Source organism: Cydia strobilella, chromosome 16 (genome assembly GCF_947568885.1).
Source record: "Cydia strobilella chromosome 16, ilCydStro3.1, whole genome shotgun sequence".
Classification (NCBI taxonomy): domain Eukaryota; kingdom Metazoa; phylum Arthropoda; class Insecta; order Lepidoptera; family Tortricidae; genus Cydia; species Cydia strobilella.
The window spans coordinates 15,458,532-15,476,759 of record NC_086056.1 but is presented as its reverse complement, the minus strand read 5'-3'; the positions used below and the strand labels follow the sequence as shown (position 1 = coordinate 15,476,759).

Genomic DNA, 18,228 nt, shown 5'->3' with positions numbered 1-18,228 from the left:
ATGGTTTGTTACGGATCTCACGGTCACGTTACACTGGTGTTTTCGAGATCTCTACACGCCTGCGAGTAGCTAACCGTTGGAACTTCTTTCCATTCGACGATATAGGGAGGGGACAGTGTAATCGGAGTGTTTTATCGATATTTGTGTGTTCAGTTAGGTATTGATATTTCATTAAGTACCGTATGTTTTAACACATTTAGATGATACTTTATTTATGATTATAATATAGGTAGTGATAATTGTGATTGTATGAAAAATAATATGTAGTACAGTACAACAAATATCTAACTAGAAATTTGTTTCTTATTAATTGACCAACTAGGTTGTTAATGTGAACATTAAATATATCTTAAAGTCAAACAGATAAAATCATAGTTCTTTAAAGGTGGTTCTTTTAACTCGGTATTGCTGTTATTTTGTAATCACAAATCTGCAATTACTTACATAGGTAAGTATTCGTCTTTAACAATATATTTACTTGTAGCAGCATTTAAGGCTAATTTAGACGGGACAACCTGATTAAATTGTCAAATTAATTGTATGGTGTGAAAGCATACATGAAACTGGCTCATCGATCCCACTTGATTTGATTGTAAGATTGTGACCTATCAAATCAAGAAGGGGGGCGGCAAAATTCCAATATTTGACGCTAGTTTGCGTGGTACGGATCACTTTTTATTAATTTAGTGAGCCCGAATGTCACTAATAATTACTAAATTAGTAACTAAGTTTTAGGCGTGTGGACGCTACATGAGATATATGGCAATTTTATCCCCAGAAATCTTTCTCTAAGAAATGCTCCTAGCAAATGGTGCTATATTTTTGCGGAAACTAATTTTCTTGCCCAGTAGCATTGATCCATTTATTTTTAATATCGGCATCTTGTGGTAACCTACAATAATAAATAATAAAGAAATAGAAAATATAAAACGTTTATTCATGGCACATTGCATGCATTGTACGCATAAGTGCATTAAGTACCTAGTCTAATTATATTAACGATGAAAATATGATGGGTGTAAAAAACAAAAAGTATGTAAAGGAATACGAAGGTTTGAAAGGTTGCCATGAAATGACCCCGACTTAACTTAGTGCTTGATGACCAGAGCTGCCATATTTACTAAGACATTGATTATCCCAAATAATAATAAGAAACGTGTCTAAAATAATAATTTATTACCGAACCAAACATCAAACTTGAAATATCGTAACTTTAACTTTATCGATATAAATATCGACATTGCGCAGCATCTGAGTAGCGAAGTTATTTGACATTTAGGATAGCGAATATTCCAGATAAACGTAAAGAATTGTGACAAAGGATTGTGAACTCTAAGTTCTAACTGATAAAATATAGATTTACTTAACGAACATTCGTAAATAATGCAAAATAAACAGATTTTTCGTATTTATTGGATTATATTTAAATAAATAACCACCGGTGATAGGAAATACCTCCACGTGAAAGATTTTTTTAACCGCTGTGATTTCTGCAGCTTAATACTGCACAATACGGCATTTTAAATTTAATTATCAATTTTTGTTAGACGAGCGTACGTACGACGTGAATGTCATTCGAGCATGAAGTTTACACAACAACTGAGCATAGTCTGTGCATAAAGTGAGTCGGTCGCTACTAACTGTCGGATAGACGGGAACGCCCACTTGCCATCTCCATCCTACTCCGTGGTAGGTACAGTCAAGGGCATAAATATATATACATTCCCAAAGTGTCAAAAATATGTGTACGCTCTTACACCATAGACAATAAAGTCGTGTTCACATATTTATGAGCCATTTGTCTGGATCGATATTTTTGCCTTCGACTGTACTTTAATTTATGATTCAACCTACCTCATTAGCTTTTCTTTCTTCTGTGCTAACTGGCTGTCTGAAAGCAAGAACGCTATCAGCAATATTTTTTTTTTTGAAAACACTATCGCTACTTGCTTATCATCAGCGGTACCTTACCTTGATGACGATGATGCCTTTGGACTACTCAACAATCCGCTTGAGGAACATCCAGTTGTTTTAGTAACAACCTGCGACAATTCTTGATTTCAGGTTGCCATAAGCAGACCCAAGGGGACCTGAGAGATGCTAAGAGGGCGTGGCGCGAGCTCGTGAAGGCCCTTTTCACCTCTGGGGTGCCATAGGACAACAACATAAGCAGAACCCAGGCTTCTTTAGGGTGCAACTAGGAGGCTAAGAAGATTAAACTAACCTTGATGACAATGATGCCTTCACTGTTCTACGCCGGTTCATGTCTCTTGAAAAAACTCCCTTGCGCTATCGCAGGCGATCGGGGGGGCGCGAGCCCTACTTTGCCTCGGTCTTTTACAGTAAGTCTGCGGCTAGCAGTGGGACATATAAACTAACCTTGATGACAATGATGCCTTTACTGTTCTACAAACTGCTTGAGCTAAAGCCGGTTCTTGTCCCTTGAATAAACTCCCTTGCGCTATCGCAGGCGATCGGGGGGCGCGAGCCCTACTTTGCCTCGGTCTTTTACAGTAAGTCTGCGTCTAGCAGTGGGACATATAAACTAACCTTGATGACAATGATGCCTTGAGACTGTTCTACAAACTGCTTGAGGAACAGCCGGTTCTTGTCCCTCGAATAAACTCCCTTGCGTCGGCGCACCCGGTCGTGAGGTGCGAGGCCTATCTTGCCTCCCGCTGGGTTGTCCTCTTGGTACTGTTCCACTTCGTAACAGTATGATGATCCGGGGAGTACCACTTTGCTGTAATTAAATTAGCTATGTTGACTTGGCATTTTAGTTAAAACCTACCAATACTGTGTCTGCAACCCCGATATTTTGCAAAAGATCTTGATCTGAGATGATTGAAATTTAACTATGCGTGCCGGACAGGTACACCGAGCGGCGGCGAAAACCGCAGCTGCTGGCAGAGCTAACCGGCAGGACAAACCTGCTCCGTAAGGCACCTCTCAGCCGTGCCTTGCACATACTGAATCTCGTGGCCGACAAGACAGACCTTTTTTATTGCCCTATTTGGGAATTATCAAAAACATGTTTGTATGTATATATAGATAGTCCTCCTCATCGTTTTCGATGACGGCGACCCCAAATAAAAATTATGGACGTTGTCTAGCGTGAGCCCTAATGTGGCTGGCCAGGCCGAAAATGTATATGTATAAACCTATGTATCCAGAAAAAAAATTGTCGCTAATTTATTCATTATTATTCAGTAAGCAGGCAGGCAGTTGTGACAACTGATATAGCCTGTATCCAGTTATCATTGACAGGCAGATGTAGAGGTGTGCTTGGTTATTTGTTGCAGACTAAGCATAATTAGACACTATCTTACTGCTTACTTACTTACTTACTTACTAAGTAAGTAAGTAATAGTGTCTAATTATGCTTACTTACTTACTTACTAAGTAAGTAAGTAAGCATAATTAGACACTATCACTACACCATATATAAAACAATGTCCCCCGATGTCCGCGTCTGTTTGTGTGTAGTATGTATGATCGCAACAAACTCGAAAACTACTGAACGGATTTTCATGCGGTTTTCACCTATCAATGTGATTGTTGAGAAAGGTTTAGGTGTATAATTTGTTAAGGTTTTGTGTAACCCGTGCGAAGCCAAGGCGGGTCGCTAGTTCAAGATATATTTGAACTAGATATGTTTAAACTCTACTTGATAGTTGCGCAACATATGTAGTTTAAAAATTACGTGGATAGTTATATTTGCAGAATAGTTATAAATAGTGGTAGTAGTAATCACTTTATTGTACAAAACACAGGTTTACAAAAATAAATAGAATGAACTATTTAGAATCAATTTTTTTAACATGCAGATACGTCTGCGAGCAATACTCCAAATTTTTATATTAAAGGAAAAAATAGAAAAAAGTTACACTTCCGGCAGGATTTGAACCCGCAACCTCCGCAATCCGTGCGTTGCTCTTAACCAATTGAGCTACGGAAGCCTACCAGAACCTTGCCAATCCTTTCATTCCTTCCCTTATGTATACACGCCTTTGGGGTGGCGTAAAGCGACATCTACCGTAAGACGATTACATCTTATAAAAATTTGAACTATTTAGCATTTAAATTCAAGATATTTGTAAAGTTGGTGGGATATTAGGTAAAGATATGGTACAGTTAATGTATTTAAGTATACTTATCCTTATGTCTATCATGCTATCATATACTAACTGTTTTCAAATCATTTGCTTGCTTTGCTTTGTAGCAGATGTTACGTTTAATGTTTAACTTAGGGACCTTAGGGTTAAGTTGTCACGATTTGCATTTTATTTTAGCAGTAGTAGTAGTAAAATTTTTATTGTACAAAAAGAAACATAAAACAAGAAAAACACATCATTTGTACAAAGGCGAACTTATCCCTTTCAGGGATATCTTCCAGTTGACCTTTGAGCAATTGAGGGAGAATTGGAGAACAGTAGACATCAAAGCTGTACTAAACGGCATAAAAAGAAAATATTTAATTTCCTAAAAGATAGGTAAAATTTAGCATGCCAGATGCTGGTTAATGGTGTGATGCTAGACCAAACTTTGTAACATCTTATGTACCAGCTTGAAGCTAATAACATTTGTTCTATTGTATTCTAAGAAATTGAATAACTTAGTAATTTAAGTAAAGGCCACATGCAGATTTCCAAATACACTAATAATCTAATAAATAGATCAGAATCTATGAATGCTGATGAAACACTGTAAATTTATCACAACTCAATTGCATAATATTATATTTTAATAATGAAATATTTGTTATTTAAGTACATCCTTATTATTTAAGTACTAACCTTCCTGGAGGTTGTTTCTGCGCTGTGATGGAGAGAATGTGTGCCTCCTGCCAGGAGTCCCCCTCCAGACAGGCTTCCACCGTCTCCCCCACAAAGAACCTCTCCCTCACGTAGTTGAACACGTCCTCTGCCATCTCAGCAAACGAACTCCGCTTGGTCTTCGATGCCAAGTATAGAATAGGAATCCTAAGCTCCATAGGGAAGTCTTTGAGCGACTTTCTTGCAGCTTTCTCACTCTCCAGCGCCTCTGCGTACGTCAAGTTGTTCTTCCCTGTCATCTCACATGACCACACCATGGAATTAACCAATATGATCCTCTCACAGTATTCTCTGTAAACAAAATAACAACACAAACATGAATAAAGATAACGCCGCGGCCTCGCGCGACATCGACGGCGCCGAACATCGTGTCACGCTCATGTAATTACGCCGTCTCCCGCCCGTTAACAATGTCAGCGGTCTCTCTAGCCCACCAAAAACACAATTATCTATCATTGCGCCAAAAATGCGCGGGATTTTCATGATCACTAATACTCACTCATAGTCCTTGAAGATCTCGTCGGTGAGTTCGCAATGGAAGACCTCATCGTCGTCCCGCAAGTACCCGGACGCCGCGGATTTCTCAAACGCTTTTCTTTTCAACAGAGGCATGTTATGAGTTCGCGGGTCACTGCGACGGAACAAGGTATATCACACCGATTTTAAACACTCCGAGCTTAGACTTCACGCAACTTTACGTGGCGCATCGATAGTAATGTTTTTTCGTATAATACATCAAGAAATTACTTAAATTTACGGCAAAAATCGAGAGAAAATTGTTGCGTGGTTTCGATTGACAAGCCAAAAAACGGCGCGCTGAACCACAGATAAAAAATATCGCGGGACCTTTTTACAACGGCTGGGAAGAGGCGAGCGGAAATAGGTACTTGCCACACAAAACACTCGGAATCGATTTGCAAATTCGTAAAGTAAAAATAATAATATTGGATTACATCAAACATCAAACATTTATTCAGCAAATAGGCCACACAATTTTTACAATATTAACCCAAAATTTAAAAAAAAAAACAATTACATAATTATAAATGTCACATTACACAAAAAAAGCTAATAAAAAATATACAAACAACAGAAGTACTAAAATTGTTTAGATTGGATTAGCTTAACACATTCGCGGACATGAATGCTATAGCATTCGCGTAGTTTATTTGTTTTCTTTGGCCTATAAGTGGCCTATAACTATGACACATGACGTCACTAACCGTCCGCGAACGTGTTTATAGCGTATAATAGTCAAAAAACCGTACAAGTGCGGACTCGCCCACCGAGAGTTCCGTACAAGTTTAACTTATGTTTTTTTGTTTTTTTTTTTACAGATTAATAGTTTTCGGTTTTTTTCCATGTAGGAACAGTCGACGTCAAATATATAGTTTGTCAAAGGACTGTCTCATTTCAAATATAGACAGATAGAATCATACTATCTTTGTCTTACACTAGTACTAGCACCCAAAAGAAAAGGCCGAGTATGGCTTTTTTGTTCTTATTTACTGACAATTTGGTTCGACCAACTATATTACATCGAATTATAAGCGGCTTGTAAAAAATGATTCATGGCTATTGTAGCCTTCATCCTACTATTTGTATAAAATGTTACAACTATGACAAAAGTTGCATTGCATAGCTTAGCTTTAAGCTGCATTTATTATAAATAAATAGCCAATACAGAATATTTTTAAATTAGTCATTTATATTTTACTGACAATCTGACAATCGAAAATGAAATCGAGTCAGTCGACTTCAGTATTTAACAATATCGATCTTTTAAATGGAACTTAAACAGACCGGTTGCTTTGCTTATTGACAACTTTTTGACAGACATGCCTTGCTCAGTCAGATGATTTGTTAGCAGTATTTATTCAATAAATACTTTGTTTCTTAAGTAAAATATGATTTAATTTTCGTGTCTTAATGATTATTAAAGATGCCTAAAGAGCAATATCGCGAAACAGACGTCGGTAGAAAAATGTAAGTTAGGTTATGTTTACTTCAGAATGTTCTTTTTGGTTCTTAAGCTTATGGCTTTATTGTGTCATTTTCAGGTAATATTACTATATTTTTTATGTTAAGGCTTATTTAATGCATCAGCTTTAACGTGGGAATAGATTTTATAAAATAAGGCCTATATTATCAGAACATTATTGGTCCACAAACATATTGCTAACAGCCAACTCTCATACTTCATAACTTAATTTTTATTTTTACCTTATTTTTCACGCACCCGCTAATTATTTTTAATATTTAGTCAATCTGTAGTAATTTCCATCAATACTTTACTTTCTTATTGTATTTTTGACACCTTGTACAAACTAATTTTAAGAAACAAGTTAAATTCATAACAGTTTTTGTACTTCAGCTCCCATGTCACATTCAACGTGGACAGTGGGTCAGACATCCAGCAGGCGGCGCACATCCGAGTGATCACCAAGAACCTGTATGCTCAAGATGGGCAGAGAGTGCCTGCTGCTTACGGAGTGTTGGATAGGAGGATGGTATGATTTAAACCAATTGCAGATTTTGTGTAAAACTAATAAACTCTTTATTGAACAAAACATAATAATAATAATAATTGAGAAGAAAGATAAATAAAGAGATAATAATAATAATAAAATACTTTATTGTGCACTACAAAGAAAAATACATGTTACAAACAAAGACAGGACATAAGTGAGTAGGTAACAACAGGCGGACTTATCGCTAAAAAGCGATCTCTTCCAGACAACCTTCAGATAGCGATTCAGTGGCTAGAAATAAGTTAATGGGCATTGCAAAATAACAAAGTTGTAAAGTTTACAAATCAAATACCTAAGTATAAACTACAAACAATGAAAAATAAACTACATATATTATTTAAGCAACAATAATACACTACATAAACCTACACAAAATACATAAATACATAATGAGAATTCAAGCAAGAGAAGAATATTATAATATTATAATGTATGATATATCGGAAGCCATTGTCATTCAGGGATCAGCAGTTTACTCTTTATTAGCAGGGTACATACAGAGTGAGCAGACGCACTAGGCAATTGCCTCGTGCACAAAACGGCCAGTGTAGACGTGGCTATTGAATTTCAACATTTATTTTTGGGTTTATTCAAACTGTGTACATTTAAAAAAGATTACACTTAACTTTCAACTAATACCAACTGTTTTTTAACTAAAACAAGACAACAAACGAAAAAATGGTACACCATTATTTTATTTATAATGAAACAAACAGTCATGCAATGAATATGGTTACAATCTCTTTTCTTAATTAATTTTAGGCCTACAGCCTACAGTCCCCAATATTTGTATTCTATTTTGTTTGATTACTTATTAGCCTCTGCCTGAATTCGAAAATTCTAATCTAAACAAATGAATGGCTAAGACAACAGAGCAAGGTCAATGATGTTATAAAACGCGTAGCCAGTTTGAAGTGGGAATGGGCTGGTCATATAGCACCGACTACTCGAGTGGCAATCATGGGGGGAAGAGCGTCCTCAAAGTAGACCCCTGATGCATTGGGACGACGACATCAAGAGGACTGCGGGGAAGCAGTGGCTCCAAGTCGTGTGACGAATGGCGCAAAATGAAGGAGGCCTACACCTGAAGGGCAGAAAAGGACTAAAGAGAGGGAGAGAGAATCTTAATAAATTTATTTGTTCAACAGGGCACAAACCAGAAGAACGCCAACTGTGACACATGTGGCCTGGGCCTGGCGGAGTGTGTCGGCCATTTTGGCTACATCGAACTGGCTTTGCCTGTTTTCCATGTTGGCTACTTCCGGTCCATCATTACTATACTGCAGAGCATCTGCAAGGTATGTTGATAAGAAATATAAATTACTGACTTGATATTTTAATTAACTGTTATATACTATTTAAGAGGTCGTAATTGTGCATACTGTACCAAATTTTTTAAATTAAAAATATTTCTGAAAAGAGTTAACATTTACATATTTCCTGAAAGGAAAGTGTAGAATGTAGTTTACAGAATAACCACAAAGCAAGCTTTGGAAAATAAATTGTCATTGATTTCCCCATTTGTTAATTTTCCATTACAATAAAAATGTATTTCATTATTGTGACTACTTTCAAATAATACTTATCTCGTTTTGTTAATCAAAAGAAAAATGTGGTATATGTATGGGATGCATACAGAGTTACTGCGTTTTAACTTTGAGTAGCAGTGCGAGATATGAGATATTTTTTCATAGTAGTTACGATATAACGAAGTATGTAAACGGATTATAAGTTTTGCATTGATTCACGGTTAGTTTCACTAGACTCATATTGACCGGGATATAGACCGTGATTACCTTTTGTATTTTTTTTCAGCTCCCGCTATTTCGACGTAGTTACATGCATCTTTTTCACGGGTGACTGAAGCGGGTGGGTGTTAAAGTTGTGTAGACCGCGCTAAGTCTACCCTCATTCTTGGGTGTCGGCTGCGTTCGCTTTCAACGTTACCATTAGTCGCATTTACACCCGTTGGATGCATAATGCATGTAACTGCGTCGAAATATCAAGAGCTCAAAAACAATACAAAAGGTAATCACGGTATATATCCCGGTCAATATAAGTGTAGTAAACGGATTATAACGCGAATAACGTTTTAAGTGCATCCTGAAGACAAAATGTGGTATTTTCTATAAAAAGGGACCTTATTGTCGATGGCGCTTACGCCATTATAAACGATGCTCCGATATAAATACAATGTCACGCGACGCTGTGCGGTGTAAGCGCCATCGACAATAAGGTCCCTTTTCATATAAAATGCCCCAAATTAAGAATATTAGGCTAAAATCACACATCATTACAGGAATGTTCAAAAGTAATGCTCCAAGAGCACATAAAGAAGAACTTCCGCCGCAAATTCCTCAACCCCGACCTCTCCTACCTACACAAGAAAGCTCTCCGAGCAGCTGTTCTGAAGAAAGCCAAAACCTGCACCAAATGCCCTTCCTGCGAAGCCCTCAACGGCATAGTGAAGAAGAGTTCAGCGGGGATCTTGAAGATTATCCATGATAAGTATAGGACGAAGAAGCCGACGGACCCGATGGTGCAGAAGGTGTTGAAGCAGTTCCATGAGGCGAAGCAGTCGAATAAGGAGCTAGCGACTATGATACAGAGCGGGCTAATTATTGAGCTTAGCCCTTTGCAGGTGAGGAGTTTTATTCTTCTGGTTTTTTCCAGGTTTCACTTTTGGCGACAATACAATACAAGTATTGCTTTGTTTCACATCTCATAAACAAAAGAACAATAGAAAAATAAAATTAAAAACTGGTAAAACGGTAGTGTTCTTGCTAAAGAGTGATCTCTTCCAACAAACTGTCTTGCAGTTTGGCAGAATAATTAAATGTAAAGTTAGGGTTTATTTCGCCAGAATAAATTAGTTATTTATTTATTTTTCATGTGTTACCTTTGGGTAACAAAGAAAAAATACGTAGAATAAAATACAGTAGGTGGTTACAGGTAGGAGCTTAAGTTTAAAATTTAATTATTTGTATTACTTTGGCACTGTCTCATTAATAAATGACTAGAGTGGTGCAACAATCGATAGCTTTAAAGCCAACCAAAGGGGTCGCCAGTTTTTTTAAATATTGTAAATGGTGGTCTTAAATTGTCTTCGTGTATGGACTTCAGCGACTTTTCGTGATATTCTTTGGCACTTGGGGTCATAAAATAGTAGCATGACAAAATTCATATCCGCAGGTGCTGAACCTATTCCGGCGCATCCCCGACGAGGACATCCCACTCCTCGGCATGAACGCCAAGATCTCCCGCCCTGAAGACTTGATCCTGACGCGGCTGCCCGTGCCGCCGCTGTGTATCCGCCCCAGCGTGGTGTCCGACATCAAGGCGGGCACGTGAGTACCAACCAACAGGTATATTTTCAGGTACTGAACCTGTTCCGTCGCATCCCAATCCTCGGCATTGCTAAGATCTCTCCACTAAAGACTTGCTTTTGACGCTGTCCGGGCCGAGCGTGGTGTTCGACATTAAGGCGGGAACGTGAGTACCCCACACACACGAGAGTGGTCGCTCTACTCGCTTTCCACATTCATACGAGCGTGAAACCTTGGCGTGTGAGTGAATGTGGAGCGATCGCGAACTTTTGTCTGTTTTCGATTCGTGTTGGGCCGCGGTGCTGTCACTCAGTTTTTTTTATATCAAAGAATATTCCCGTTTTTGACAGGAATGAAGACGACCTAACCATGAAGCAGTCTGAGATCCTCCTGATCAACGACGTGATAGCGCGTCACATAGCCAGCGGCGGCAAGAGCGAGCTGGTGCAGGAAGACTGGGACTACCTGCAGCTGCATGCTGCGCTTTATATCAACAGCGAGATGTCCGGCATACCACTTTCTATGCAGGTATAGTTAGATTATTAAATACCGGCCAAGTGAGGGCCTCTATTTCTTATTTGTAAACTAGCCACGTCATACCCGTAGCACTTGCTAATACCATTAAACCCCATTTGGCTCATTTTACCCCATAAGGATTGAAATTCCAAAAGTATTTTCATTTGAAAAATTCATGTTTAAAATCTCAATCACCTGCTATGATTCAGGATCTGCGTTGTTTGGTCAGTTCTTTAATGCAATTATTTTATATACTCAACTTTTTCTTTAATATATCTGTTCTGTCCAAGATAAAAGTCCCACTTTGTCGCTTAGACAGGTTATTTGTGTAAAGATACAAGCAAATCTCGTCCTTATGGTAAGCGACAATGTGGGACCTTTGACTAGACTTCGACACATATGACATCTATTTTTAGTTAATGATTTTTTTTATATACTTATTTAGAAAACTCATTTTCTAGCAATTGTCCTCATATGTGCCTTTTCATCAGCCTAAAAAACCCGGTCGCGGTCTAGTGCAGCGCCTCAAAGGCAAGCAAGGGCGATTCCGAGGCAATTTGTCCGGCAAGCGCGTTGACTTCTCAAGCCGTACCGTCATCTCTCCGGACCCTAATCTGCAGATACAGGAGGTATGTATCAAAAGCAAGTCAGGATTCCGAGGCAAAGGCCTGGGAGCGGTCAAGTGAAGCGCCACAAAGGTAAGCAAGGGCGATTCCGAGGCAATTTGTCCGGCAAGCGCGTTGACTTCTCAAGCCGTACCGTCATCTCTCCGGACCCTAATCTGCAGATACAGGAGGTATGTATCAAAAGCAAGTCAGGATTCCGAGGCAAAGGCCTGGGAGCGGTCAAGTAAAGCGCCACAAAGGTAAGCAAGGGCGATTCCGAGGCAATTTGTCCGGCAAGCGCGTTGACTTCTCAAGCCGTACCGTCATCTCTCCGGACCCTAATCTGCAGATACAGGAGGTATGTATCAAAAGCAAGTCAGGATTCCGAGGCAAAGGCCTGGGAGCGGTCAAGTGAAGCGCCACAAAGGCAAGCAAGGGCGATTCCAAGGCAATTTGTCCGGCAAGCGCGTTGACTTCTCAAGCCGTACCGTCATCTCTCCGGACCCTAATCTGCAGATTTAGGAGGTATGTATCAAAAGCAAGTCAGGATTCCGAGGCAAAGGCCTGGGAGCGGTCAAGTGAAGCGCCACAAAGGTAAGCAAGGGCGATTCCGAGGCAATTTGTCCGGCAAGCGCGTTGACTTCTCAAGCCGTACCGTCATCTCTCCGGACCCGGACGGTATGTTTTGTTAAATGTGGTAACACCACATTAAACAAATAAACACTACACGATAACCTTAATAAAGGATTTAATATTTTAAAAAGGCGTATGTTATTTGAAGGCAAGTAAGAATTCTTAGACAATATGTCCGGCAAGTGCGTGAATTTATTGTTGGGAATCAGTCTTAATTCATAATTCTTTATTGCAACCATGGTACAGTATATATGTAAATTATAATATACAATGTCTCACATGGACCCTGTAAGGGCACAGCATATCAATAGCTTCTTATTAACCTTTCCAGCCAATGACGGGCGTATCCGCAGGTCCAACGCCAAAGACGGATTAATCGGTCACAGACCACAGAGCAACATAGACCTACGTATGCATAAAGTTAAATTTCAGTTTTGACACTTCGGTGACGTGGCGTCTGGATGACAGCTTTTGTGTATGACACGGTGTCGAGAAGGTTAAAGGAGTACTAAATAACGCATAAGTGGCTCCTCTGATGTTGCTTATGTCCATGGGCGGCGATGACTGCTTCCCATCAGGCGGGTCGTCTGCTCGTTTGCTTCCTATTACATAAAAAAAAAAAAACACATTACTTCTACTTTCCAGGTTGGCGTCCCAGTCCACGTAGCCAAGATCCTGACCTACCCTGAACGAGTGTTCCCGGCCAATCTCCAGTGGCTCCGTCAACTGGTCCGCAACGGGCCGGACCACCACCCCGGGGCCAATTACGTTCAACAACGAGGCCTGCCTCACAAGAAGTACCTCAAGTATGGCAACAGGGAGAAGATTGCGCAGGAACTCAAGGTTAGTAAAGGTCAAGGTTTGGTAAGGTCAAGGTCAAACTAAGCCAAGGCCAAGCGCTATAAAGGCCAGAGTCAACATTAGCCAAACTTAGTTAATTGCTTAACTAATACCAAAGTCAGTGAAGTTCAAGGTCAAGCTTAACTAAGGTCAGGCAAACTTAAAAGGAAAGGTACCCTGTCTGGCTCCGATTTGATTTATTTTTATATGTTATAGAGTAGTCTAAAGTATTTTTAGGGTAACGTACCCAAACGGTAAAAACGGGACTCTATTACTAAGACTCCACTGTCCGTCTGTATGTCTGTCTGTCTGTCTGTCCGTCTAGAATAGAATAGAATCGTTAGTTAATTACTGGTTTGATGATTATGTTGGAGAACATAAAAAGTAATGGACATGTGTTTTGTTATTTCGGCTCAAACTCATATAAAATATTAAAACCGGCCAAGTGCGAGTCGGACTCGCGCACGAAGGGTTCCGTACAAAAACGGAAAACATTACGGAAAAAAACAGCAAAAAAATCACGTTTCTTGTATGGAAGCCCCACTTAAATATTTATATTATTCTGTTTTTAGTATTTGTTGTTATAAGAAATACATCATCTGTGAAAATTTCAACTGTCTAGCTATCACGGTTCATGAGATACAACCTGGTGACAGACAGACAGACGGACAGCGGAGTCTTAGTAATAGTGTCCCGTTTTTACCCTTTGGGTACGGAACCCTAAAAAACACACACACTTTAAACTTTCATACTTCTCATCGTTTCACTGTCGTTGATGTCATAATATAAACCCTATCCCGCTCATATAAGGTTCATTTTCCAGTGCGGCGACATAGTGGAGCGACATCTAGTGGACGGCGACGTCGTGTTGTTCAACCGACAGCCCTCGCTTCATAAACTGTCCATCATGTGTCACAAAGCGAAGGTGCAGCCGCAGAGGACCTTCAGGTACGCGAATATCAACCATATTCCTACTGCATTAGGTTCAAATCACAATGATGCTCAACATGACACTTAAGACCTTTTTACCTAAACAAAACTGGAAAATTGAACTGAGATCAGACTTAATGACATTGTATTTAGAGTTCAAATTCTACGAACGCTTCATAAAGCGAAGGTGCAGCCGCAGAGGACCTTCCGGTTTGCGATTGCGAATACCAGTCTTATCAGTCAGTCTACATTAGGTTCAAATCACAATAACGCAAAAAATATACTTATACGGATACGGTATACTTGTGTTCTTGTCAGATAAAATGTTTTGATATTGGCAATATCGGATTGAGACTCTATGTCATTGTATTTAAAGTTCAAATTTTATCAACACTTCACAAACTATCCATCAAAGATAGATATAACTCCGTAATAGATGGATACAGTCTAAGGAAAAAACGTGCCTCGAAAATCAATAAATTTGATTCTCGTTTAGAGGGCGCTACTAGCTTTGGCCTACTGTCGTATAGATGCCGTTGACGGTTTCGTTTGTTATTTAACAATTTTAACGCATATCAGTGAAAGAACATGGGTCAAAATCATAAAAATAATGCAAATAAAAAATATCATTTATTCATATTTAAATACATTTTATCGTATTTTTATAAATCTTCATTTTTAGTTTTAAAGTGTGTCGACAGATGGCAGTGAATTTACTGTGGTTACAAAATTTACTATGACAGTACCACTCTAGTATAAGTTACTCTATGCTATCCATTATGTGTTATGTGTCACAAAACGAAGATGCAGCAGCAGAAGACCTTTAGGTAAATGCAAAAAAAACCGGACAAGTGCGAGTCGGACTCGCCCACCGAGGGTTCCGTACTTTTTAGTATTTGTCGTTGTAGCGGCAACAGAAATACATCATCCGTGAAAATTTCAACTGTCTAGCTATCACGGTTCATGAGATACAGCCTGATGACAGACAGACGGACAGCAGAGTCTTAGTAATAGGGTCTCGTTTTTACCCTTTGGGTACGGAACCCTAAAAATCAACCATACTTCGATTATATTAGGTTCCAATAACATTAACGCAAAAATAGTACTTGTGGCCTTTTTCCCCCTGATCAAAACATTTAAAATTTGAAATGAGACTTAGACATTGTACTTAAAGTTCAAATTCACTTGCAGGTTTAACGAGTGCGTGTGTACGCCTTACAACGCTGATTTCGACGGAGATGAGATGAACATGCATTTACCGCAGACTGAAGAAGCTAGGGCTGAAGCGCTTATTCTTATGGGGGTAAGGTTTATTTTTCCTTAGCCTTTTTCCTTAGAAAGAAAAAAAAAAAGTTAATAAATACTCATTTTTTTCAGTATTCAGTAGTTATAACAACAAATTAGATAGCTGTTTTTTTTTTTTCTTTACCAAACAGAACAAATCAAACCTCGTAACTCCACGAAACGGCGAACTTCTAATCGCAGCCACACAAGACTTCATCACAGGCGGCTACCTCATCACTCAACGCGACACTTTCTTCACGAGAGAAGAGGCTCAACAGTTAGCTGCGTGCCTACTTTCCGGGCCTGATGCTACTATGAAGATTGATATGCCTCCGCCAGCCATACTGAAGCCTAGGAGGTTATGGACTGGGAAGCAGATATTCAGGTAATCATTGGTCACAGCCTCACAAGACTTCATCACCTGAGGCTACCTCATCACTCAACGCGACACTTTCTTCACGAGAGAAGAGGCTCAACAGTTAGCTGCGTGCCTACTTTCCGGACCTGATGCTACTATGAAGATTGATATGCCTCCGCCAGCCATACTGAAGCCTAGGAGGTTATGGACTGGGAAGCAGATATTCAGGTAATCATTGGTCACAGCCTCACAAGACTTCATCACCTGAGGCTACCTCATCACTCAACGCGACACTTTCTTCACGAGAGAAGAGGCTCAACAGTTAGCTGCGTGCCTACTTTCCGGACCTGATGCTACTATGAAGATTGATATGCCTCCGCCAGCCATACTGAAGCCTAGGAGGTTATGGACTGGGAAGCAGATATTCAGGTAATCATTGGTCACAGCCACACAAGTCTTCATCACCGGCTACCTCATCACTCAACGCGACACTTTCTTCACGAGAGAAGAGGCTCAACAGTTAGCTGCGTGCCTACTTTCCGGACCTGATGCTACTATGAAGATTGATATGCCTCCGCCAGCCATACTGAAGCCTAGGAGGTTATGGACTGGAAAGCAGATATTCAGGTACGATATGTTTTATATTAGAAAAAAAGCTTAACAGTTAGCTGAGTGCCAACTGGCTGGGCCCGATACTATTAAAATGGTCTCGCCGGAAGATCAGCGCCGACTTTGGGGTCAGCATTATGCTGAGGCGAGACCATTTAAATGCTTATAGTTTTAGTTACACTTTTGTATGTAATTTTAGTTTTAAGTTTATCGCGAATAAAACATTTTGATTCTTGATATTATGAAAATAAATATGCTACCGCCAGCCATACTGAAGCTTGTATTAACCACTAGCTTCTCTCGATATTACCAACGCGTTAACGGGTCAGCAAAGGGATTAAAATATTAATTCTAGTCGTTTTTTGGCTGGCAAATTTAGAGCCTTAAATTGGGTGTTGAAGTTCAAATTAAATCATTAAAAACTAATATTATGTGTAAATAAAAGTAAAGCAGAAGTTCATCCTAAATCATCTGTTTGGTTTTTAGTTTGATCCTGAAACCCAACAAGCGCTGCGAAGTGAAAGCGAACTTAGAAACAAAAGGAAAGAACTACACCAAAAACAAGGATATGTGCGTTCAAGATTCATGTAAGTAAAATACTTCATCTTCATCTCTATGTCTGTCTATGTTACTGAACTTTACTCACAAATAATATGTTGTTAACTATAAAACTCCCGTGAGACTCAAACATATTAGATTATTTTAAACCGGGTCACTCACGTATTGTTAAGTCGAATAGCTCGACATGTTTCGGTCCAATTTACGAGGACCGTCTTCACGGAGACACGACACGTCTTAACTGGTCGAGGGCGCGGCGTGTACTGCGGGCCGGCGCACGCGCACGCGCACGCGCCCGACTCGCCCGGCCGCTCACGACAGACGGCGTCGGCGGTGCCGGCGACGTCACCGTACAGAGGATGGCTCTACCCTCCGTATTGCGTTTGTCAAATGTCGGATCGCACACAACACTCATTGAGTCACTTGCTAAAGGCCGCTCCACACTGACCACCGACGCAGTACCCAAAACCGTTTTCCAACTAGGCGGCACCGACCAGCCACTGTCACGATTGAAATTCGGATAACGACTGATCTCAATAGCTTCCCGTATTTTTCGTTGAACGAAGAACCTTTCTCGCGCCAGAACGGTTACCCTATCAAACCTAATATATTGCGTCGCGTCAGAATCCAGTACGTGTTCTGTCACTGCGGAGCTTTGGCCGTCCTCGAAAATTGGACTGAGAACATGTCGAGCTATTCGACTTAACAATACGTGAGTGACCCGGTTTAAAATAATCTAATAAAATGTAGTTATGTTAAATTTGGAATGTAGGTAGCTTTATTTGGTGAGTAACATAGTTTTGTAATTAAACTAGCGACCCGCCCCGGCTTCGCACGGGTAGTTCAAATAATTTACACAAAACCTTTACAAATAATACATATAAACCTTCCTCTTGAATCACTATCTATTAAAAAACCGCATCAAAATCCGTTGCATAGTATTAAAGATCTAAGCATACATAGGGACAGACGGACGGACAGACAGCGGAAAGCGACTTTGTTTTATACTATGTAGTGATTCGTAAAGTAGGGTAGGCATTTTATAAAAGGTGTCCAAAATAGTGGGAATCCGTATATGAAATAAAATAAAAATTATTAAATATTCGGTATCTTGTTTTGATTAGGAAAAGTTAGACATAAAAAATTTTTGACTCGAAAAATGTTTGGCCTTTGTATGGAGGGTTGCCCGACTCGGCCGAGGCA

The 18,228-nt window shown here is 39.6% G+C and overlaps 2 protein-coding genes across 2 annotated transcripts in view; one reads left to right on the top strand and one right to left on the bottom strand.

Moving 5' to 3' along the window:
- Positions 1–5,752, bottom strand: part of LOC134748147 (bromodomain adjacent to zinc finger domain protein 1A) — a 33,268-nt gene extending 27,516 nt beyond the window's left edge. Inside the window, exons 1-3 of the mRNA XM_063682854.1 lie at positions 5,335–5,752; positions 4,797–5,126; positions 2,551–2,743 (exon numbers count right to left, since the gene is read on the bottom strand). Coding sequence (XP_063538924.1) covers positions 2,551–2,743; positions 4,797–5,126; positions 5,335–5,447 — 636 coding nt within the window. The 5' untranslated portion in view covers positions 5,448–5,752. The remainder of the gene's footprint in view (positions 1–2,550; positions 2,744–4,796; positions 5,127–5,334) is intronic.
- Positions 5,753–6,653: 901 nt separating this feature from the next.
- Positions 6,654–18,228, top strand: part of LOC134748146 (DNA-directed RNA polymerase III subunit RPC1) — a 32,849-nt gene continuing 21,274 nt past the window's right edge. The window contains exons 1-12 of the mRNA XM_063682853.1: positions 6,654–6,821; positions 7,210–7,345; positions 8,515–8,664; positions 9,666–10,007; positions 10,559–10,713; positions 11,043–11,220; positions 11,700–11,837; positions 13,092–13,289; positions 14,110–14,234; positions 15,408–15,519; positions 15,653–15,885; positions 16,954–17,054. Of these exons, the coding sequence (XP_063538923.1) occupies positions 6,778–6,821; positions 7,210–7,345; positions 8,515–8,664; positions 9,666–10,007; positions 10,559–10,713; positions 11,043–11,220; positions 11,700–11,837; positions 13,092–13,289; positions 14,110–14,234; positions 15,408–15,519; positions 15,653–15,885; positions 16,954–17,054 (1,912 nt within the window). The 5' untranslated portion in view covers positions 6,654–6,777. The remainder of the gene's footprint in view (positions 6,822–7,209; positions 7,346–8,514; positions 8,665–9,665; positions 10,008–10,558; positions 10,714–11,042; positions 11,221–11,699; positions 11,838–13,091; positions 13,290–14,109; positions 14,235–15,407; positions 15,520–15,652; positions 15,886–16,953; positions 17,055–18,228) is intronic.